Here is a 24,345-nt window from a genome sequence, read left to right on the forward strand (position 1 = left end):
TCCCCTTCCCCGCGCACGGCCCCGCCGGTCCCCGCCGCCGCCGTGCCACCTGCTTCCTCTCCCCACCTTCCCCGGCGCCCGGCCCTCCCGAATATTTATATCCCCCGGTGGGTGGAGAGAAGAAAGTTTTGATCCGGTATTATTCTGGAATAATCACGATGCGGATCTCCGGAGTGGCAGCGACAGAACCCCCACGGAGTCGCCGGTGGCTGACTCGTGAGTCAGCGGCACTCTCGGTCTTGCCGCCCAGCGAGCGTGTCACGGGCTGCAGGCGGAGAAGCGGCTACGGGAGAAATAGATCCTTGGCGAGCGACAGCCCACACGGACGGGCCGTGGGCGGCTCCGCCGCAGCTGCCGGGGGTCGCGGGGTGAAGTTCGGGCTGTCCGGAGGCAGCGGAGCGCGGTGCGGCGGGGCTCTTTCTCCGCCGTGGCACACGCTGGCGCAGACCCAGCCGAGCAAGGGGAAGTGGGGAGGCATGGGGAGGGAGGAACATGGTGCACGGGGGAGCGGTCTCGCCTGTGCGAGGAGAGTAGCGGCATTCCCCGGCAGAGCCAGGGAGGCCATGATCCGGATCATCTCGCTGCCTGCCTGTCACAAACATCGCACACACCGGGGAGGGGGGGAAGAAGCGGGGGCTGGGACTTTAGCCCAACGGGGCTGCGGCTCCTGTTGCTTTTCGGTCTCTTGTTTTTAACTGTGCAGTCGCTCCTGCTGTAAAGGTGTCGCGGTTTACTTCCCAAAATAGCTTGCATGTCGTCGTACCCCTCCCGTTTTCCCTGCAGAAATTCGCCCCCCTCCTCCTCCCCACCTCCTAGCAGAGTAGCACAAAACATGCGCTTACAATTTTGGAATCGCCTGCCAAGCAAAAAAGCGTTTTATTTCCGGTGTGCGCGGAAATTTATTTTTTTTTAACCCGGCCGGGCGGGAGCGAGGATGCACACGCGCGCGGATGCTCAGGTAGCTGCGGCTCGCCTGCCCCCGTGTCGAGAGAGGGGACGGCGGCGTTTGGCACCTGGAAAAGTTCTGTGCCCAGCCGGAGGCGGGGGTGGGCGGCAGAGCGCTGCTGCAGGCAGCTGCCGGCCGGGGCCGGAGGGCAGCGGAGCCCGTCCCCGGGCCGCTGCGGGGCCGGGGCGGGAGGCGGCGGCGGGGGAAGAGGAGAGGAGGGGTGGGTGGCCTTTCCCGTCCCTCCGCCCTGTGCAAGCGGCGGCGGATCAGGAAGTCACCGCCGCCGCACACAGGCGCACAGACATGTTTGGTCGGTGTGACATGGTGGCGGAGGGAAGGGGAGGCGGGGAGACGGGCCCAGCCCAGTCCTGAGGCATGACCCGGCTGCTCGCCCGGCCGCCCGCGGCCGAGGTACGGGGCCGTGCGCGGGCAGCGCCGTCAGCAGCGCACCCGCTGCTTCACGGAGGGGCGGGGGCAGGCGGCAGCGGGGCCGCATTTCCCAGGCGGGGACGTTTTACAGCCTGTCGGCCGGGGAGAAAACTTTCCAGAAAGGCCGGGGAGGGGAAAACAGGGCCCTGCTGGGTTGTGCGCGCCCAACCCCGGCGCCTCGGCGGGGGAGGCGGAGGGCGGCCCGGCGCCGAGGCCTGCGCGCCGCCCGTCCTGCAGGGCCCGAGCGCCCGCGGCACGGCGGCGGGGCGGCCGCGGACGGAGGCGGGCGGGCGGCAGGGAGCGGCCGCCCGTGCCCCGCCGCCCCCCGGCGCTCCCGGGTCCTCGGCCCGGCGCTTCGCTGCGCCCGCGGTGCGTGCAGAAATGGAGTTTCTTACGTTGTCTCCTCCCCTCTTGAATTTATAATGGTGGAGCTGCAAACTGCGCACGGCTGGAAAAGTTGCGGTTCTCCTGAACTCTGTCTGAAGTTACAGTTTGGAGATTGGCTTGGGTTGCTGTTTTGTTTTGTTTTGTTTTGTTTTTTCCCCTGAGCGTGCGTTAATGGTCAAGTAAAGGGAATGTTAAAGTGTCTGCAGGTTCCATGCATCATACCGTATTTGTTTTCTCTTGGTATCTGCTTCTAATGTTTGGCAGGCAGAGTTACCGAACTTTACGTTAACGCTGTTCTTTTTTGGATGTATTTTTATGTATATTTGTGGCAGTTTGAATATGCAAGTAAATAACCAGCTGAAGAATTGACGATAAAAAATTGTTGCTGATTTTTCGGTTATTTTGTTTGGTCGGGTGTTTTACCACTCTTAGTATTCTGCATGCTTTCAGTGAATTGATCTGGGGTCTGTGTCACTTGGCGTTGTTCCGCTTGCATTCTCTCTTGTTTTGCTTTAACTTTCTGAAGTGTTAAGTGGTTTTAACCACAGCCTCCTAAGACCCAAACGATAAACGCCGTAGTAGAATTTAATTCCTTTGGTAGTGTACCAGTTGGTAGTATACCAGTATTACTTGTTAGGGGTGGGGCAGTCTGCTCTGTGCAAGTTACTATTGTTGTGCAAATATGGGCACACTTTCTCTTCGGGAACCTAATTGCCCTATTATTGTCTCTGACTTTGTTTCTTTTGTCCTTTTGTGATTCTAAGGAAAAAAAAAAATAGTGTACCAGAAGGATAGGCTTGCCTCAAGGCAGGTTTTTATGTATATATATATTTATATATATATGTGTGCGTCTCAGTAGTACAAAGCAAAAAGACTGTATGGACAGTGAGCTTTTAAAATTTAGAGTGGATCATACAGCGTATATGGACTTGCGAGAGGTGAGGGTAAATCTTCATGAAAAACATTATTTCTCTCATGAGTTATGTCTTAGCTGTAAGACTGGTATTTCTGTGGTGTTGCATCGAACGTGTGCCAAAAGTATGTGTTCAAAGCAGTTTAGATCTTTTCTTTTGTTCATTTCTGAAGTAGTCTGTGAAGGTTTCTTGCCAAGTGTGAAAAGTGCTTTCACCGACACCTGAGGCTTGAAAATTGGCAACAGAAAGAGTCCTTCAGCTGGCATACTTACATTACATATATTCGTGACAAAGGTGTGTTTGAAATTACTATCTCTGCATATATTTTTCTCAATTTTTGTTGGAGTTTAGAATTTAAAGTCAGAATGTGCGCAGTGGCAACTTAAAACATGTCGATGCTACTACGCTACTGTTTTTGTCATCCTAATGAGGACATGAACCTAATATTGCTGTGAGCTACAAGTGATCCTTTTCAGAAGGAAACTTCACATTCTTTGTATGATTTAGAACATTTTTGCAAAGTACTCATTGAAATGTCCATTACATTTCTGTGTGTTCCCTGCTGCAGTCAAAGTTCTCCGTGTGTAAATAGGTGTTTCCTGGACCTCCATCACTTTTGGACTTTATTGGATTAGGTTGGGGGTTTTTCTTAATTTTCTAGCGGAATAGTAAACACTACATTATGGCATAAAGATTGCTTGCAATATAATTTGCATTAGAGAAAAGCTCATGTCATTTTCAACAGAAAATAAAGAAGGACAAATAAGGGAAGGAGTTAAAGCTTTCTTAAACACAGCTTTGATAGTTTGTAAATACAGAGGAATAAGAAGACTAACACTGAAAATTGTTTTCTTCGTTTCTCTACACATGTAACCTCATTACTTGTTAGGTGCAAACATTTTCCTGTTTGTCTCCAGCTGGCAGAGAATATTTCCTATTTATCGCTTTGAGCACCCAGGTGAATAATTTAGAGGCTGGGCATTGGAGAAAATGTTAAGAATAAGTTTGTTTTTACAGAAAATAGACTGTTTTTATATATAGTTTCGTTGATACCTTACAAGAAGTAACTTTTTGTAAAAGTTACAAGTAACTTTTAAATGTAATTTAAAACAGTCTTCTCCCTTCTTCATCCTCTTCTTCCCTGTTTAAGTAAAGCCAAGGCCTGTCAGTAATATGGCGCATACCTTTCTTCTGCTTGCATATCTAACGGTTTTTGTTTAGAAACCAATGACAAGACAATATTCAATAACTGTGATTAATACCTGTAGTAAAACTCACAATATGAAAACTTACCACTTAGCAGTGCCGTGTCAGTTTCCTGTGCCCGAAATTTACGGTGGAATCTATGTATGTAGCAAACGTGGGATTGATCTTGGAGTTGTCTGATGGCAATTAAACTTTTGACTGCAGCTGTCTGCTCTTCTCTTTTCCTGAAGGCTACTGTCTTCTGCAGCAAAGTTATCAAAAAGGATCATATGTCTGTGCTGTCGTGTCTTCACGGTAAAGTCTGGCAGCATAGCTTAGCCTAACTTGTGTGCACTCTAATTTGTGATTATGCCTTTTGACAGTCTGGAGTACTTTCAACTCCCAGCTGTTAGCAAGTCGTTTTTTGATGCTGATGTTAGTTTTTCCTGAGAGGGTAGGCTGCAAGCTAGAGCAGTTGGGAAAAGTAGAACTTTGTGTAAAGCTGAAACATCTATGCAGTAGGAGTAAGAATTCCTACGAGAATATTTCATGATGAGGAATATTGACTGTTATCCTAAAGTAAACTATCTCTTATGCTACATGACTCCACAATGAAGGTTCTGGTGTAAGCATTCCACCCATTTTGGGATCTCTGCTCTGCGGGGATGCCTGCAACAGTTTCTAGTAGAGAGCTAGGCATGCCCCTGAAACAGTGTTGCAGAGGTGTTTTTTCTTCTGGCCTAGGTGCCTGGATAAGTAATTAAGGTTCAGCGTTTCTGGTTCTGCGGTTTGTATTTTAAACTACAGATTCCCTTGCAGAAGGTTTTCAGGTTACACTGACATTGCATACATGAGTATGCAAAGGTAGAATCTCAGCTGTTCGTGGGTTTGGCTTCTCTTACGTGAACTAATAACTCTGGTATATGTTAGTTGAAGATTTGAGTCTTCTCACTGTTTTTTTCCTGTTTCATCTAAACCTGTTTATTGATGGATTGCTATTTAATCAAATTACTGTAGGTAAGTCATGACAAAAGGTAATGCAGAGTGTCCTCTGAAGTTGTACAATTCAAAACACTGATTTGCTTGTAGGTATGATAAGTTATTTAGTGATGATGAGCTGCTGTCATTACTAATCAGCTCTTCTGCTTTGATCATATTAATTTGATTATAGTTAGCAGATTATGGAAGTAATACAAATTACTGAGAGCATAATTCCATGTTTTGTATGGTAGTATAATAAAGATAACTCCTTCAGCCTATAGTGTATTACAAGTTTACAGTTTATCTTTTCAAAGCAGCCTGTGAATCATGACTGCAGTTGGAAATGTCTGGGGAGAAGTAGATTGTTAACTATTTCTCTGTGAAGACAAAGTTACAGTCAGCTTTTCAGTATCTGCGTGGCTGTTATGTGGGTCCATATTTCATCAGCTCTAAGTGGTATAGTTCCCTTACTTTCTACTACATATCCAAGGCAGGATATCTGGCCAAAACATCCTGGCTGAGGTTCAATTTAGGTTGAGAGGAAAGGCAAAGTTATATTGGATGGTGAAGGGAACTAGCTAGAATTATAAATACTTACTGCTCCATCTGTTCTTAGACTCGGTGTGTGCCCTGTCAAAGCAGTCTGTAATCCCTGGATCTTTTTGGTTGTACAGCTGGTCCTGAATTCCAAAGTAATGCAAATGGTTTTTTACCTGCTGTGTTTTCGTTTGGGATCTGCTAATACTTCCTCATGCGAAAAAAATCCCTGCCTTTGTTACCTTTGGGTTTGTAGCAGATTTTTACCAAAATGTGTGTTATAGAAACATTGAACTGATGAAGGCCATATGAATTAGTCCATGTGAATTAGTTATATCTACAAAACTTTCTAGATGGATATAAGATGATAGTGGAGAAACATTTATGCTTAGAGACTGTAATTTCAGATTGCTTACAGTGCAGATATTTACTGTCCTAAGCTGTTTGATGTAGAAATAGTTGAGCAGAGATCCTAGGTCTCTCTCAATCTTCAGCTCTTGGTTTTGTGGCTCTTCTTTGTATTTGGATCTGTCTAAAGTTAGTCTGACATACAATAGATGCCTTTTTTATTTCCCTGTCTTAACTCTGGTCGTGTCCAGCAGAGGTGGAGAAATTCTCTGAGACCACAGGAAGAGCCATGTGATTCACCACAACTAATTCAGTTGCCAGTAGTTCATTTCGGGCTGCTCACAAAAGAGGATTGTTGATGTTGATGTACATAGATCTAAGAGGTGGCAAGGGATTACAGTTCAGGGGAAAAAACATCCTGTTTGAAGTTATGTGAATAAAGGGGAAAAAACATCCTGTTTGAAGTTATGTGAATAATACTAGTCCAGTGAGTGTTTTGGGGAAATTGTAAGATTGAACACTTGAAAAACAATTAAACAAGGTGAAATGTGTTGAAGAATCAGGGCCAAGAGCTTCATTGTTTGGAACAATAATTTGGATTTTTTTTTCATTTTACTTTAGTCTTGTAATTTGTTGGAAACATTTACTTTTTTTTTTTTTTTTTTTTTTTTTTTTTTTTTTTTTTTTTTTGCCTCTCCCTTGCTTTTTAATTCTAACAGGCACTACTCATTAAAAAGCAGTCCAAAGAAATAGGTCAACACTGGCTTTTGGCAGGGAGTTGCTTTTTTTCTTTGCAGGCACCAGAATTTAGCCAAAATAATACCAATACTATCTGCATGGAACTTGGCCACTGTTGGACATGTTGTCTTTTTGTAGCTTTTTGCTTTGACTTTAATGAAAGCTTTCTTAAGGGTCTAAATGAATTAGGTATATAGCTTTTACTGAACTTTAATGAGAGCAGGGTATCTAATTTCTGTGCAGTTTTCTTAATACAGTCTCAGACTTCATACATATGAACTAAGCTAGTTTTGAAACATACTAAACTATAAACTTTTTAACAGATTGGTTCTGTGAAGAGATACTTAGTTGGGAGGGCCATACTGTGTTCTGGTTTAGGTCAGCAGCATTTTTTTAATCTTTTGGACTACTGTTACCATAGAAAATTGCTTTGTCTCTTTATTTTCATGACTGTCTTCAGACAGGAGTAATTACTTGCATTTAAGTAGTATTTTCCAATACTTTGTGTTCCCTGATACAGATTTTATAAATTACTTTTTTTCCTTTGTTCTTTTTCATACAAAATGTTGGACTACAAATCTGGTAATTCCCAATTATTTGAGATGGGGTGAGTGTATCATCACTCAAGGTGATGGTGATGAAGGGTCTTGGTCTGGTTTAAGTGATACAGACATTTAGCTCCAGTAGTTACTGGTTTTCGTAGTTTGGACACTTGCTATCCTATCAAGGACAATTCTAAATTTTTCAAATTTGCATACAGGATATGTTTAATGTATTTGTAAATGGCAGTGTAACTAACGGGTCTGAGACTGGAGCTAGTTTTTATGAGAACTGCAAGTTGAATTTGAAATAGGATGAATAGGTGAATGGAGGAGAAGATATTATTTTAGTAGTGCGTGGGGTATAGGTAGATGTCTTCTGTGAAATAAGTTATTTAGGATGCTGTATACTGATAGCACTTTTGTAATTGATTGTGTTATGGTCCTGTATGCATTCTTCTGGGTGGGGGTGGTGGTGCTAGGTATCTGATTTGTTAAATGGGTTGAATTTCGCATTTAATGCATGTAGCAACTCAGCTGTGAGAGTGTCAGATTTTTGCAATATCATGATTGATGTATGTAAGAACTCTTTATTGTGTGGGAACATGTTGTCCTTCATACAAAACATAGACCTCTTAGAGGAAGCTATGGTGTTTGCAGTTGTGAACATTTGATAACTTGATTCCTTTTGTGGTCATGTTGTGGGGTTGTAGAGGACTAAGCAGTGATTTAGAGTTTTGAACTGGGAAGCTTTGTAGGCCTCTCTGTGTTTTACCTTGCAAGAAAACAGGATCCAAAGGTACCAGGTCATAGAATCATGGAATATCGTGAGCTGGAAGTCACCTAAAAGGATCGTTGAGTCCAACTCCTGCCACATCACAGGACACCCCAAGAACCATGGGTCAGAGACCTCTGTCAGGCTTGGTGGCATGACCACTTCCCCAGAGAGCCCATTCCAGTGCCCAAGAACTCTGTTCCTGATACCCAACATAAAACTCTCGTGACAGAACTTCAGGTCATTCCCTTGGGTCCAGTAGCTGGTCACTACAGAGAAGAGATACAGTGGCAGTGTCTGTCCCTGCTCTTTACTTCATGAGGAAGTTGTGGATTGCAGTAAGATCTTCCCTCAGTCTTGTCTTCTCCAGGCTGAACCATCCAGATTACCTCGGTGGCTCCATGGGATTGCTGGTTTGGGCCTTTCACCATCTTCATGGCCCTCCTTTGGACACTCCCCAGTAGTTTTATGTCTCTGTTTCATTGTGGCCCCCAGAGCTGCCCCCAGCACTGGAGGTGAGGCTGCCCCAGGGCAGAGCAGAGCAGGACAATCCCCTCCCTTGCCCAGCTGATGCTGTCCCTGATGTCCCCAGGACACGGGTGGCCCTCCTGGCTGCCAGGGCACTGCTGGCTCGTGTTCAACCTGCCATTGACCAGGACCCTCAGGTCCCTTTCTGTGGCACTGCTTTCCAGCATCTCATTCCCCAGTCTGCCTGCACATCCAGGGCTGCCCCATCCCAGATGGAGAATTTGGTGTTTGTCCTTGTTAAGCTTCATACAGTAAGTAATTTTACAGTCTTCCAGTTTTTCTGTTTCTCTGTAGGGCCTCTTTGCCACTGAGCGAGTCAACAGCTCCTCCCACTTTCTGTATCATCTGCAAACTTCGTATCTCTTCAAATCCCTCATCCAAGTCTTTTAAGAAGTTAAGCCAGCAGTGTGCGCTTCCAGCCCAGAAAGCTGGCTGCATGGCGTATTGTGTCAAAAGAAGTGTGGCCAAAAGAGTGAGGGAGATGGTTCTCCCCCTTTGCTCTTCCCTCATGAGACCCTACCAGGAGTGCTGTGTCCAGGTATGGGGTTCCCAGCACAGGAAAGACATGGACCTGTTGGAGTGTGTCCAGGAGATGACATTGAAGTTGAAAACGGTTAGATAAAGTACCTCCCCTGTGAAGAAAGGCTGAGAGAGCAAGTGTTTTCAGCATGGATAAGAGGGTATTTCAGGGAGAACAGCATTGTGGCTTTTGGCTGCCTGAAGGGGCCTTGTGAAAATGAGGGAGAGGGACTTTTTATATGGGCACACAGTGGCAGGACAAGGAGTGGTTTTAAACTTAAAGAAGGTATGTTTAGGTCAGCTGTTAGGAAGAAATCATTAAGGTGAAGGTGATGAACCACTGGTGCAGGTTGACCAGAGAGATTGAAGTGTTTAAGGCCAGGTTGAACTGGGCTCTGAACAACCTGATCCAGTGGAAGGTGTACCTGTGCATGGCAGGGGGCTCAGCACTAGGTGATCTTAAAAGTCCCATCCAACCCAAACTGTTCTATGATACTGTGTTTAAGAGTACTGGCCGCAAAGAGAACCCCACACTAGTGACAGGTCCCAGCCTGATGCCACCCCATGCACTGTAACCCTTTGTGCTCAGCCCGTCAGGCAGTTGCTCACCCAATGCTTGATGTGTTTACCCAGCTGTGTGCTGGATATTTTGTCCAGAAGGATCCTGTGAGAGACAGTATTGAAACTGTTACTGAAATCCAAAAGGATTTTATCAGCTGGCTTCCCTTGATTAAGTAGGTGGGTTACTCTCTCATAAAACTAAGTTAATTTTGACAAGCAGAACTTTTCCATCATGAATTTATGTTGGTTGTGACTGATGACTGCATTGTCCTTCAGGTGTTTTTCAATACCTCCCAGAATAGTATTCTCTGTCATCTTGCCAGGCACTGAAGTGAGACTGCCAGGCCTGGAGTTTCCAGTTTTCTGGAAACTCAGCCAGCTTTCAGTCAACTGGGACCTATCTAGGTTCCCAAGTCCATTCGAAAATCATTGAGAGGTCTCATGATGACATCAGCCAGCTCCTTGAGTATTCTCAGATGAATTCCATTGGGCCCTAGAGATTTACAGGGCATGGGAGTTGATGATTCTCACAGCCACTGTCCTCCAGCTCAGGGCACTTAATCCATCATTGGCATTGAGGACAGAGGCAAAGAAAGCATTAAACATCTCTGCCATGTCCATGTCCCTGCTTGTGAGGCAACCATCCTCATTCTGTAACAGCACAATGTTATTTCTCCACTGTCTTTTGCTATTAATGCATAAGACCCCTCTCTTTTTATTGTCCCCCAGTTTCAACTGGAGTGGACCTTCAGCATGACAGATTTTTTCCCTGCAGTGGTGAGCAGCATCTGTCCTCCCACATCACCTGACCTTGCTTCTGCTGAGCCTGCACCTTCTTTTTTTGCCTCTGCCTCCCAAAGAAGACAAGCCATCTTCTGCCTCACCTGCTTGGCTTCTGACATTTGGGAATTGCCTCCTCTTGTGCCCTTAGAGGATGGTGCTTAAAATGTGACCAGCACTGACAGACCCCAGCACTTGCAAAAGCGTTTTCCCAGGGTCCCTTCCTCACTGATTCCCTGAGCAGCCTGAAGTCTGCTCTCCTCATGTCCAGAGCTGAGGTTTTGCTGGTGCTTTTCCTTCTGTCAGAGATTTTAGGCCTGATTACTTTGTGGGCAGTGAGGCCAGGAATGCCACCAATCCCCATGTTGCTCATGACAAGCAGCAACCTTGAATTCAAAGAGAGCATCTTTCTTAGTCAGCTCTCTTAGTATTGAACAATGAAGTAGCATCCAGGTGTTTTAAGAATGTCCTGGACTTGATCATGCCAGCTGTGCTGTCCTCAGTTAACATCTGGCAGGTTGAATTACACCATAAGGAGAAATTTGAAGGTGTCCCTTGGTCACTTGAGGAATTGATGTAATTGTTGTGCTTATGTGATGCATAACAGCATCCCATGATGACATCTTCATTATTTGTTTATACCTTAATCTTTACCCAGAGGGTCTCAGTCCTGCTGTTGCCAGTTGTAAGCTCCATACATTCTTGTCCCTCTGTTATAAACAATGATACCAGAGTGTTGCCAGCTCTGCCTGTCCCTCCTGTAAGCATCCAGCATGGTGCACCAGGCACTGGACTCATACCACTGAGTTTTTTTAGGCCAGAGATGTCATATTTCTGGCACTGGGACAGAGCTTCTCCTTCCACCTTTCTCATGCTGTGTAGTTCATTGTAGCCTACACCTCATGGGGCAGATTGAGTGATCTCAGTTCCTCAAGTTTTGGTGTGCCATCCCATTGCTTATCACTGGCAAGCCTGGTTGTATCCCTTTCTGCCTTTCAATCTAGTTTAAAGCTCTGTCAAATGAGCCCTGCTAGCTCTTGTGGTAGAACCCTTTTTCCACTTTGTGAGAGGTACATCCCTTCAGGTATCAGTACACCAACTGTTGTATAGACCACGCCATGATAAAAAAAGAAAAAAAGGCAAATTCTGCCAATGACACCCAGTTGTGGGACCATGTGCCCCTGGGAAGCAGCAGACTTGCCTGTGGCTTGGGTCTGGTGTGCATAGCAGGCCTTTGGTTCTCTTAAGGGAGTCACCTGTATCAGCTACCCTTCCCTTTTAATTAACAGAGGCTGTCTTGATGAGGGTGGCAGGCTGTCTTGCCCCAGATGGTTCCCCTACCCCAGAAAGGCCTTTGTCTGCCTCATCAGTTGACTGTCCTACCCAGTCCAGGTCATCATACTTCTTTTAAATGGTACCAACCCTGTTTGTCGTCTTCAAGTTTTCAGGAGAAAAGTGTTTTGCCTAGTGTGGCCAGTGACCACCTTCCAGGTTTTGTTCCAGAGACTCTGCTTTTACTGCTTGGTAGGGTTCTGACTCCACCTGCATCTTCTCTTCAGTGGAGGTTTAAGACTTCTGAGACTCTTTGATAAGAATAGTCTGTCAGTCTCAGTCATTCTCATGAGTAGTGCACAGGCTGTTCACTTAATCCTGTGGCTCCTTAACCTGGTGATTTACAATAACACATCTTCTGTGACAGGAGTGACAGTCAGCCCCAGCCTTACAGGGAGGCATTAGGCACTCCTGGCAGCCTGAGTCCTGAAGAGTTAAATCTACCTTTGGATAGTCTGGTTGGCTGAAGGCTTCTGATGTGGCTGGTGCTGTGACTTTGGGCAGAATTAACTCTGTGGCATGTCAAAACCATACCTGAGGGAGCATACACTAATAAGATTATGCCCTTTTTCTCCAACTCGTGGGTCTGTTCACTGCCTCTGTTGGCTGCTCCCAGATGATTATAGGGGAGCACTACCAGTGTGCCCTGGTTACATTCACTGGGACCTCACTTGAGAGAGCAGGGCAGCCGCCACCCTTGCCGGATGCACTCACACTTAGTCAGCTGCTCTGGGGCAAGCTGCCAGTTCCAGGTGGATGTCAGCGTTCCCCTGTGGTTCCCGTGGCTCTAGCCCTGCTCACTGCTGTCCATGGCTCCCCACTGGAGCTGTTTGCCTTGGCACGGAGTGGTTGGGGGCGGTCAGGCTGTCTTCTGACCTGTCCTTATCACTACTGGCTCCGTCCATGCCCAGTCAGCCCCTCCAGGGCAGGCTGCTGGCTCCGTGTGTGTCTCACTGCTCTCTGGCAAATGAAAAAAAGTTCTGAAGATAGTCTTAATAATCCTTTTAATGCTTGTTTCACTGTATTACCATGAATTTTACAAGTACAAATTTCAGGCTAGTCACAAGTTTTTGGGGAAAGATTTTTTTAACGTGTGGGTTACAGAGATGCCCAGCTCTCTTTCCTGTTTTCAGTACTACTGTGCTTGACACACATGACACATCTGGTGATAGCAAGTCAGTTCAACTGTTGTTTCTGGTAGATGTTTCTCATGGCACACCAGCTGCTTTGTTCTGTGAGTACTATACAAATGTCCAGAAATTGACAGAATTTTCAGGACCTGTGTCTTTGTAGTAGGTTTCTAGAGGGATGATAAAGCTAATGGGGAGCATTAAGGATCATGTAAGCATTTTCTGCTGATCACAGCTTGCATGTGTACATAGATTTGTGTGTGTGTGTGTGTGTGTGTGTGTGTGTGTGTAACAATTGCCACTAGATTTTACTGAATTTTTTTCCATGCCCATAATGTCACATAGAAATTGTGGTTTTGTTTTTGTTTTGTTTTGTTTTTGTTACTAGAGCTATTCTGCTAATTGAAAAGGAGACAGAAAAATAGATGTCCACGCCTACAGACCCTGGCGCCATGCCTCATCCTGGTCCTTCCCCTGGACCAGGACCTTCACCTGGACCGATTCTGGGACCTAGCCCAGGACCAGGGCCATCTCCTGGCTCCGTTCACAGCATGATGGGGCCAAGTCCTGGTCCTCCCAGTGTCTCACATCCAATGCCGACAATGGGGCCTACAGATTATCCACAGGAAGGCATGCATCAGATGCATAAGGTAATAGTTTATTACAAGTGAACCTTTTTTCTTTAGAGTTCTCTTCACTGATGAAAAGAGCTACTTAAACTATGTTTCGACCTGCTTAACTGCTATTACACATCACCTGCAAAGCTTCAGCTACACTCTTACTTCTTTCTTTATTATTAAAAATTACTTGTGTATCAAACACAGCTTCCTTGTTCTTAGTAGACTACTTTGAACTATAGTTAGTAGTTTGGAACTATTTATTTGTAAACTGTATTTTTCAGTAAGACAGATGTTACTAGGGACAAAAACATGAATGATAGTGTTAAAACTTAAGGCACACCATTCTAAACACCTTTTTTCGCTTTTTCTTGTCTGTTTGAACATCATATGTGTGTTTTTTCTGGGGTGGTTTCTAATTTTGCGTGAAATTGTTCTTTTTCTTAAAACAAAACAAACTTAATTCACCTTAGAGGATTTGTATTACAAATTTGTTCACTCCTCCATATTGAAAATGTGGTTGAAAAATGGCTTTCAAGTTATTTTATAAGGACTCCATCTTACAAAGGAGTATAAAACTGTGTCATGTAGAATATGTCAATAATTGCACTTCAGTAGTTAGCATTATACACTTAAAATTAGACTATGTGTGCTTAGCCTATCATTAATGTTTTTTGCTTTGAGGAAATACTTGCCTGTGTGGAAATTCCTTTGTGAGAACAGTCTCTTTATGTACTGTCATTTTTGTTGTATACTAGAGATTTAGAACCCAGAATAATTTTGATTGCACTGATGTTCTACTCAGAAATATGTGGTAGCAGCTTACAGAGCCAAGATATTGAAAACATTTTGGCAGCCCTTGTTGATTCCACTTGGAATTGTTATATGCACATAGAGAAAAAATTGCAATAAAAAATGTTTTAAAAATAAAGAAGCATGTTTTAATTTTCCTCTTGAAATGACATCTTCATTTTGACACTCTCACATATGGATCACTTTCGTTCATTAAAACTATATCCAGTCAGTAGGGACGTGACATTACCATCTTTTACATGAAGAACTAAAAAAATTTTAATAACACAAAGACTAGCTGAAGTGAAGGAGGCTGTGGTCCAGCTTTCCATTTGTACTGACCTGTTGTAATTTCTGAGAGTTCAGTATGTGCAGTAACTATAACCTTTGTATTTGAATCTTGAGGTATCTGATTTAGCTGTTAGCCAGGTTAGACATTTTCAATAGGCATTTTTTTGGTTTTGGATCGATTACAGCCCAACTTTTCAAAACTCTGTGCCCAGACTTCATAGCCAGGGTTCTAAAATCCTTCATTTCCTTTCAATTTTTCTTGTACCTGTAGAAGAAGAAGGTGGCACAAGGAAATTTCAATAGAATGGCTGAATGCTTCACATATTGTGTTTTTAACTGACACATCCTGTTGTATCAGGCAGTTAATCCTGTGTTATAATTAGAAACAAACCAACAAATGTCATCCCACAATATTCTTTCAGAGACTTCAGAGTGCCTCTCACTGTGAGCCAGGGTAGAAATTCTCCCATTGAGGTGGCGTGGAAATATTTTGAAAAATGCATCACAAAGCCTGGATAGCCAATTCAAAGATGATAATTCAGTATAGTTACGGTTAAATTACTCTACCTTTTCTATACCTTGGTTCTGATAATGGAATATAGACTGTAATTTCACAAGTCTTTATGTTAGTAGCAACAGCCTTGCTGTTTTCTTTTACATTTCCACTTCAGAGGTTCCAGCATGTCTTCAAATGTGTATGATTAAGCTACAAAATGTGTTTATTGAACGAATACAGGTGAAAAAAAAGAAAATAAGATCTTAGTTAATTTTTGGTCTAGGTGAGATTTTGGGTCTGTTTTTCTGTGCAACTGTAGAAATAGTATATTGGGATAACTGTTGGAAGGGTCTAAGAAATGCTGTAGAAGGGTTCCTCTGGATTATTTTGCAAATATTACCTGAATGCTGTTCAGTGTAATTAAAAAACTGGTCAGCCACCTGCAGCTGGACCAAATAAACATTTTCTTTTTGCTTAATGCAATATAAAATATGTTGACTTTCAAGCCATGATATATCACAGCGCTATTTTTTTAATGAAATGCAGTAAAAATTGGGGATTGCACCAAAAGTGTCCCGTTTACATGATTACTTTGTGGGGTAGCCATGTATGCAGTAGCATGGAGCTCTTCTTTTAAAATCCACATACTTAAGTGAACTAACTTAATTCTGTGTTAGATGTTTGACTAGCTTACAAATGATAATATAATGCAAAAACCTTAAAAAATGCAAAGGATCAATCAGCAGCTGAAACACTAATTGAAACAAATTTATATTAATAAATGGTAATTCCTAACGTCTGTTTACTTAAGAACTGTTACTATGAAAGCTGAAGTATATTCACTAGTAACCAAAAGACCTTTCCACAGGAAGGTTTACTATTAGTTTACATTAGTTTTGACAGAAACAATAAATTAACTGCATTTCTTGCTAGTTCTTGAAGACTATCAACCAAATTTCCAGGAAAATCCAGGTCCAAATTTTACCAAAGAATATCTTGGATGCCTCACAGTATTAAGGAAGAATACTTAAGAAGTCTGTCAGGAATAGTACTCAGATAACAGCCTCAGAGAATCCTGTGAGAAGAAATACTTGGAAGCTGAAAAATATTAAAAGAAATCATTGCTACCTTCCTTGCCCTACTGTACTTCTGCATCCACATGGAAGCTTCTGTGGAGGCAGAACGAGGTTACAGGGGTTTAGTGTGAATTGATAAAGCCTATCATACAGTCCCCCACAGCAGTCCTCTCTAGACTGGAGAGAGATGGTTTTGATGAGTGGACTGTTAGATGGATAAGAAAGTGTTTGGACAGTCACATCTGGAGGGTAATGGTCAGAGCCCTGATGGACACCAGTGCCACGGGGATCTGTATTGAGACCAGTGTTATTTAATGTCTACATTAATGCCATAGGCAAAGGGGCTGAGCAGGTTTGCACAACACCAACTTGAGTGGTGCAGACTTGTCTTGAAGGATGGGATGCCACCCAGAGTGACCTGGACAAGCTCAGGAAGCGAATCTGTGGGAATTCCCTGTGCTTTAACAAGGCCATGTGCAAGGTGCTGCCCCTGGGTTGGGGCAGCTCCTGAGACCAGCCCAGGCTGTGGTGAACAGGTCAGAGCAGCCCTGCTGAGAAGGGCTTGGGGCTGCTGGGGGATGGACACGCCCCAGCCATGGGCACTGACAGCCCAGAGAGCGAAAGGTGTCCTGGGCTGCATCCAGAGCAGTGTGGGCAGCAGGGCCAGGGAGGGGATTGTGCCCCTCTGCTCTGCTCTGCTGAGAGCCCACCTGCAGGGCTGCATCAGCTCTGGGGCCCAGCACAGGAAGGATATGGAACTGCTGGAGTGAATCCAGAGGAGGCTACCAAAATGATAGAGAGATGGAGCTCCTCTCCTGTTAAGAAGGGATGAGAGAATTGAGTTTGTTTGGCCTGGAGAAGAGAAGGCTTTGAAGTGACCTCATTGCAGCCTTCCAGTACCTGAAGGGAGGCTGCAAGGAAGGTGTAGAGAGACTTTTTACAAGGACAGGTAATGACGGGATGAGGGAACATGGTTTCCAACTGAAAGACAGTAGGTTTAGATTAGATATTAGGCAGAAATTCTTTCCTGTGAGGGTAGTGAGGCATTAGAGCAGGTTGCCCCAGTAGCTGTCAATTTTCCATCCCTAGAAGTGTTCAAGACGAGTTTGGATGGGACTCAGAGCAACCTGGTCTAGAGACTGCCACTGCAAGGAGTTTGGAACTCGGTGATCTTTGAGGTTCCTTCCCTCCCAAGCTGTTGTGTGATGCTGTAATACAGCCTTCTGTATCTTCATATATGCTAGGTGGGCCACATGATTTTAACTGGTTAACTTTTGGTTGTGACACCATTGTAGCTTGTTAATTTGCAGGGTGCTCATTTGAGGGATGGATGGAGTTCAGTGAACTCTCGGTTTATTTTCTCTTCCATTTAATTGCAACCTGATGCATTATCACTTCTTTTGTGAATTTGTAATGGGGTGTACTGTAATGCTGACTGTGGAGTAATTACAGTGATGTAATGTACTGGTATTGGTGAGTGAGATAAAATGTGAGGGAGAGAAAAAATTCTTCAGAAATAGTGTAGTTTTCTATTCATGGAAAATATGTTTGTTCACTCAGATGTTCCATTAAAACAGAATGCAAATGGTTTCCTATTTCAGCTGTTCTTGGCTAACAGATCTATGCACATTTGACTTTCTGAGAATCAAAGTAGTTCTCTCAATGTCCTAGAAGTAACAGCACGCAACATTGGCAGACATGTTCTCTGTATTATTTCTGTTGTTTGTGTCTACATTAGTAAAAAAAGAAAGAAAGTATTGCCAACCTTGAAAAATGAACAGAGAACTTAATGTAAAATGGTGATTCAGTAGTCTTTTTAGAGATTATTTGGAATTGGTGACCAATTTCCTGCTGCAAAAACCACATTTAGACTGGTTGTTGTTCAGGGATGCATTCAGTTATGCTGTGCAGTTGTGTGGCAGTTACATGACAACACACTGCTGTTGGGTCTGTGTGATTCTATTGTTTCAGAGGATATATGTTCTACAAGAAAACTAGTTTGGTATTAATTTTAAGGCTGGAGTGCTTTTTTGCGTGATTGTTTTTTTTAAGGAGGTGTATTAAAAAAAAAAAAATTAAAAAAACCACACCAAAACCAAATAACAAACAAACAAACCCAACAAAAAACCCAAAAAAACCCCAACCAGATGCTGTAGTGTCACAGTTTACCTGAAAATAGGTCAAACTGTGATGTATCTGTGAGAAGACCTTAGTTTCTAAATTCAGAGTAAAAACACTGTAGGCAAAATGTTCCTTATGCATTAGACATTATGTAAGTCTGTAAGTCTGCCAAGTCTGTAGGCAAGTCTATGTGCCTACAGTTGAAGTTGATCCCCCATTCTGTTTCTAGAAGCATTGTTTATTTGGCCTGTTCAGTTTCAGTGCTTATTTCCTTACTTACTGGGACCAATCAAAATTGTAATTTCTTCTCAAAGTTGAATATGTCTCAGCTTCCTATTTCCCTTCTGTTCTGTCATATTGGAAGACTAAAATAAAAAAAAGCACCTCAACATGATAGTAGTGCTTTATTGGTAATATAGGTTACTTATCCTAATAATGTCTTTGTGGAAGATAGCTTTATTGACTTACAGAGGACTGAAGAATTTACAAGAATTACGTTGTGTGTAAGATACCCTCTGTAATTTTTATTGTGTTACATAATTTTGAGTTATCCTCTAGCCCTGTAACTATACAGTGATTTAGAAAAGTTACCAAAATAACTGTTCCTCAGTTCTTGTAGTCCACAGCTGTCCTCTGCTGAATTGCCTTCCTTATTGTATACGTTTTTTTCGTAGCCAGTTAAAGGTGCTTTTAGATGAAGTACGTTGTTGGAAGTAACAGTCTCTGCATACATTAGCAATTGCATAATCATTAAAAGTAATTTTGGCTTCACAGAAGTTCGTGGCATCTCCATCTTTCATATTTTTGCTAGTAAAAAGTTGATTTATGAGTTCTAATGAATTTCATTTTCAGTTTTTTCACTGCATAAGTTTTGCAAATACACAGATGCAAATCCCTTTTTTGCTAAATATTTAGTCTCCCTTCCACTAGACTTAAAGCATTTCAGTTTGCTACAGTTGTTTTTGTGTCTGTGTTTTTTTAATAGTACTTTTTTCCCAAAAAATTGTTCTTTTGATCAGTTCTCTCCACAGAAGCATGCCTTGAATTGAAGTTTTCCTGTATGATCACTACATCTCTGTTCCTGTATGATTTTTTAAAAAATTCCCTCTAACAAAGGCTTTATCTAAACATACTTTCTTTTCTCTTCTCTGCTGCTCTTTTTTAACTGACAGCTCCTTTCCTCACCCTCTTTGTGCTGATGCTTCTGATGTATGCATGCTGTGTGCCTTCTTATTCCCCCCTGAGCTGTTTGTGTTCCCAGAGGTTTCATGGTTGGCACCTAGCAGTGCAGTGAAACCCATCCCTGCAGTTACATACACCACAAATATTTACAGCCGGAGTCTTCTGTTCTGGAAATCAGATCAGGTTACCAGCGAGTCTCCTCCTCCTGGCAGCCATGAAGATACCATGGCAGCCAGCACATACCATGGCAAAACAAGAATGCCTCCAGCTTTATAGGTGTTTTGGTTTCTGCAGTGCTCAGCTCCTGCAGACAGTGTGAAGTGAGTGTTCTCCTCTTCGTTGGCTGTCTTTGTGAGAAGGGGCAAAGGCAGAGGGAGGGATCTTCATGCCTCAGAAAAGGGCACTGGGATTTACTTGGTTAGCAAAGTGGAACTATTTTTAATGTGTCAGTCATCTGTGTCTGCATTTGTGCTCCATATCCCAAGTACTTGTGATCAAAAATAGGTTCTTGAGTAGTGTGTATTTTTGTGATGTAATTTCGTTTCACAAATACTGTATTTATAATGACAATTAAATGATTCAGTGAAACATGAAAAATCCGTTTTATTTTTCCTTTAATGTGACTTTCCTTCCTCTAACTCAGACTTCTGATAAGGAAAAATTATGGTGAAATCCTTCAAAAATGCTGAACAACAACAAATCTGTGTGTTTCACAGTGTTTTCATTCAAATCAAATGACTGAGATCGAAGGTAGAAATTTTGTATGAAGGGTTTATGAATTGAAATTTAGAATTATTTTTTCTTTGGTAGAAAGGGTGGCCTTTGTTTAGTTCTGTTGCAATTGAGTCATGTGCAACAAATTACTCAAAAATAAGAAATGACAGTTCTTTTCTGTGAGCTAATGTAGCTTCTTGCACAGTCATTTAATTAACTGCCTGAATTTTCCGTTGGAGTAAGTTATCTAAGTCTCTTTTTAAAAAGAATTCTCGATAAATAGATGTACATTTAGATAAAACAGACCACGAGGTCTCCGTTCACAGTGGAGTTTGCAAGAGCAGCATTTAGTGTGCATGCATGCATGTGTTAGAGTGGGGCAGAGCCTTGTGTTTCTGTAGAGTGTCAAAGTAAGTGATGATAGTCCCTTCCTAATACCAAGCCTTACAGAGCCCTAAAATAGAAGTTAATTAGCTTAATCCCTTCCATAGTTATGGGTATAAATTTTACTTTCATGGAGAACTTCCCTGTTTCTTAGGATTTCTTTCTTCCAGTGTTACTTTTCCCTTTTTTTGTTCACTTTCAGAGCCCTTCAGTTTCAATTATGGAGTCTTTTTCAGTGCCCAGAATGCCTTCAGCTTGTTTTTCAGACTCCAGGCTATCTTTTCTTCACTCTCTGAAGAGAGCACTTGGCACTGATCTGTGTTTGAAGTACCATGGGAACTGTAGTTTTTGTGGAGTGTATGAGGTGACAGGAGCTGTAGGGAGCACAAGTATTTTTTTTCCCCTCCTTCACTGCTTATCCTTGTTTTTGTCAGCGAAGAAGAGGTTACCTCCTGCAGTGTCACGCTTGTTTTTAAAGAGAAACAATGTTTGGGACATTCCAGTAGAGCAGTGACTGAAAGGGCAAAGTTTGGGCTAAAAATAACTTCAGCCACAGGCTCTACTTTCCTAAGTTAATGTGTGTTACAGTGCTTTGTAATATGAGGCCAAAACAGGTTATGTGTTTGTATTTGGACAGTTTGCCTCCCTGACATTGCCAAACGGTTCGTAAGGAGGAAAAAAAAAAAAAGGCGAAAGGGAAATGAGCAAGCAGTCTGATAGTGTTCTTTGCTTCCCTAAATGTGTGATTTCAGAGCAGAGTTCCTGGTTGTTTTATTTTGAATGACTGCTGAAAGAGGTTTTTCCTCTTCATGTATTTGTTTAGATTGAGTTAGTTGTTAGTTTTTTTATATGCTATCTCTCTCTAAATACTTATTTTGTTTTCACAGTCTATTGATGGCTTGCATGAAAAAGGAATGGTTGAAGATGTTCACTGTGGCTCCATGAAGAGTATGCGACCTCCTCATCCTGGAATGGGTCCACCTCAGAGTCCAATGGACCAGCATAGCCAAGGTTTATCCATACTGTGCATGCTCTATGATTTCGGGGCCTCTTGTTCCACAAAGAGTCAGTAGTTCATGTAACAGAATTGCCAGTTACTTCCTTTCAGCTTTGTTTGGAAAAGCTGAACAGGGCAGAGAGAATAAATGAATGCCTTTGCTTTCTAGAGTATCCATTAGGTATGTATTAGAATAAAGCTAAGGTTCCAGTCTGTGACTGGGGCAAGTCTATCACAGATTTCAGTTTGCATCTCTAAAGAAAAAAACCACCAACTTATTTCTTATGTGGCTACTGAAAATGTAAATGCATTTTAATATGTTTTATTATCATCAAGTGCTGATCAAAGTTCTTTCCAATGTTTTTGTGACAGAAGACAGAAACTCTTTTTTACACATCACTATGTGCCTTTGTGTCCTGTAGGTTGGAACATAAAAGGCCTGCATTCTGTGAGCAGCCTGGTATTTTGGAGATTTAGCTGGAAACACCTGCTAGTATTAATAATTTCAACAGCAGATAAAGTTTTCTGTGTTGCATGCATAATTACTTTACAACAACACCTGAAGAATCCCAAAGGATATTAGACTTTTGTATTACACACTCTGTACAGATCTATTAGGAGATGGTCCTGAACTTCTTTGTGCTTTTCAGTGGTGTAGAACTGAAGCTCTCGCCTCTAACTTGCCAACTGAATCCCAGTCTGGGACCTGGATAATTAGAAAGTAACATTTTTCCATTAAACCTTTCAATATCAGTTAAGTAAAACAGAACTGACTTTGCAGAGACAAATTCTTCACCAGGTAAAACTTTCTCTTTTGTTGACTTGAACAAAATGTGAGCATGATCATCCGAGAGACAAATTTTGCTTGTCTTTGCATTTAGGAGACACTTCTGCTTGGAATGAAACGAACAGAGCATTTAGTCTAAACATGAAGATGGGACAAGTCATACATTATGTACTGAAAATACAGGACCATAGGTTACAAATGCTTCAAATACAAGTAGCATCTTGTTTTCTTCTTTTCTGTGCTGCCTCACTTCAGATTTCCAGGGTATTTTGCACTGTAAAAATGTGATGGATTATATTAGTAGCAACTTTGTCAGGCTAGAGACCACAGATTCCTACTCTCTTTTTTGTGTATGCCAGCAACTCTTAAACTGTAGATCAAGATTACTAGAGTTGTGATGTGGAGCAGGCTTTTAAAAGAAGTGGTCAAAACCCCAGATGTTCTAATGTAACACGGGGTCCGTGAGTGGAGGCAGACGCAGGACACAGACCTCTTCAAGTCCTGGGAAACAGCCAGTAACCCTTTTATTGTTCCAAGCTCCTTTTTATAGCCAGGCTTTTGAATTTCCCAGGCTTAGGAAAACTATTGGTTGGGAATCTCTGTACTGCCCAGATCTCTGGCCGGTAGTGTGTCTTGCATCCAGGGCTTAGGTGAGGACACTGAGGCTTTTGTTCCCCTAAACACTTCTAGAACAAGCCAGATAAGCTGAGTGAAATATTTTTTGGATCAGACTCATTATATCCAGCTGTTAAACAGCTGTATATTGCTACATTCTAGTGTTTCAGATACTTTTTTTTTGACAACAGAGAGGACTGTTTTAGCTTTCTTTGCCTTTATGTCTCCATTTTTTTTGTTCTTACACAACTGTCTTTTCCACAAAAAAGTGGTGATGGCACTTGATGCTGTTCTGATGCCTGCTGGGCCAAGTCCCATTTATTAGACTTTTAGGGTTTTGCCATTAGTGTAAAGGTCCAAGGTAGAAAACCAGCTTCCTTAATAGACTGTCAGCCTATTGGATATTTTCTGTCTGATTTCCCACAACATTAGAGGAAGTAGGACCACTTTTGTTTTTACAAATTTTGTGGAAATAAGCAGTGGCAGAAGAGAGTTTACCCAGACCCACGCTCATGGCAAAAGGACAGTATGATTCCTCTGAGAATCCATGGAAAGATGCCTGGTAACTCTTGAAGCCCTGACAGAATCTTTGGTTGGGTATGGTTGAAACCAAGACTTACTATACGGTTCACTTCCTTGTAGATGTCTGATAGTTAAGCTTACAGTACACAATTGTGTACAATTTTAAACAATATAAGTGTCAAGTAGAAATGACACCTCATTAGTTCTAGGTCTGGGTTGGATTTTTTCATGCCTTATTGTTTGTAGTCCTCAAGTTGAAGTAGATAAATATGCATAATTAATATTTTTGTGGGGCATTTGAGGGAAAGTAGCTGAATAATTCCAAAACCCCGGGTAATGGATCACTCTAAATTTGCCCATTAATTTGAAAGCTTAGGGAGAATGGCCATGTGTCAGTAAATACTATTGTAGTTAAAATAAACATTGTCTGTCTTAATTCAGATCATCAAGAATAGTTTTCTGGAAAAATCACAAAATCTTAGAAACATAATATGATTTGGGTTGGATGAGGGCCTTTAAAAGTCATTCTGTCCAGCCCTTTTGCAGTGAACAGGGACATGTTCAACAGGATCAGAGCCCCGTTGTTGTTCAGAGTTGTTCACTGCCCCGTTGAAACTGACTGTGAATGTTTCCAAGGTGGGGCATCTACCAGTTGTTCTGAGCAACCTGGTCCGAGTTTCACCACCCTCATAAAACAAAAGGTCTTGCTTACATCTAGTCTGAATTTATTGTCTAAAACCATTCCCCCTTGTCCTGTGACTACAATCCTTTTAAAAAGTCTCTTTGCAGCTTTCTTTTAAGCCTCTTTCAAGTACTGAAAGGCTGCAATAAGGTCTCCCTGGAACCTTCCCTTTTTCAGGGGGAACAATCCTTACTCTCACAGCCTGTCCTTGTAGGAGAGCAGATCCATCCCTCTGATCATCTTTGTGGCTTCCTCTGGACTCACTCCAGCAGTTATGTGTCCTTCCTGTGCTGGGCCCCAGAGCTGATGCAGCCCTGCAGGTGGGCTCTCAGCAGAGCAGAGCAGAGGGGCACAATACCCTCCCTGGCCCTGCTGCCCACACTGCTCTGGATGCAGCCCAGGACACCTTTGGCTCCCTGGGCTGTGACTACACAATGACA

General features: G+C 42.8%; 1 protein-coding gene across 4 annotated transcripts in view; it reads left to right on the top strand.

Moving 5' to 3' along the window:
• SMARCA2 (SWI/SNF related, matrix associated, actin dependent regulator of chromatin, subfamily a, member 2) overlaps positions 1-24,345 on the top strand; it is a 118,383-nt gene that overhangs the window by 275 nt on the left and 93,763 nt on the right. For 3 of the 4 annotated variants that reach the window (XM_066338635.1, XM_066338632.1, XM_066338636.1), the window contains exons 2-3: positions 13,018-13,279; positions 21,190-21,313. In XM_066338635.1, the coding sequence (XP_066194732.1) occupies positions 13,055-13,279; positions 21,190-21,313 (349 nt within the window). In that variant the 5' untranslated portion in view covers positions 13,018-13,054. Of the gene's footprint in view, positions 1-1,339; positions 1,358-13,017; positions 13,280-21,189; positions 21,314-24,345 lie in introns of those variants that run through there. The other variant, XM_066338633.1, reaches the window with a different exon arrangement.

This window comes from Sylvia atricapilla, chromosome Z (genome assembly GCF_009819655.1).
Source record: "Sylvia atricapilla isolate bSylAtr1 chromosome Z, bSylAtr1.pri, whole genome shotgun sequence".
Classification (NCBI taxonomy): domain Eukaryota; kingdom Metazoa; phylum Chordata; class Aves; order Passeriformes; family Sylviidae; genus Sylvia; species Sylvia atricapilla.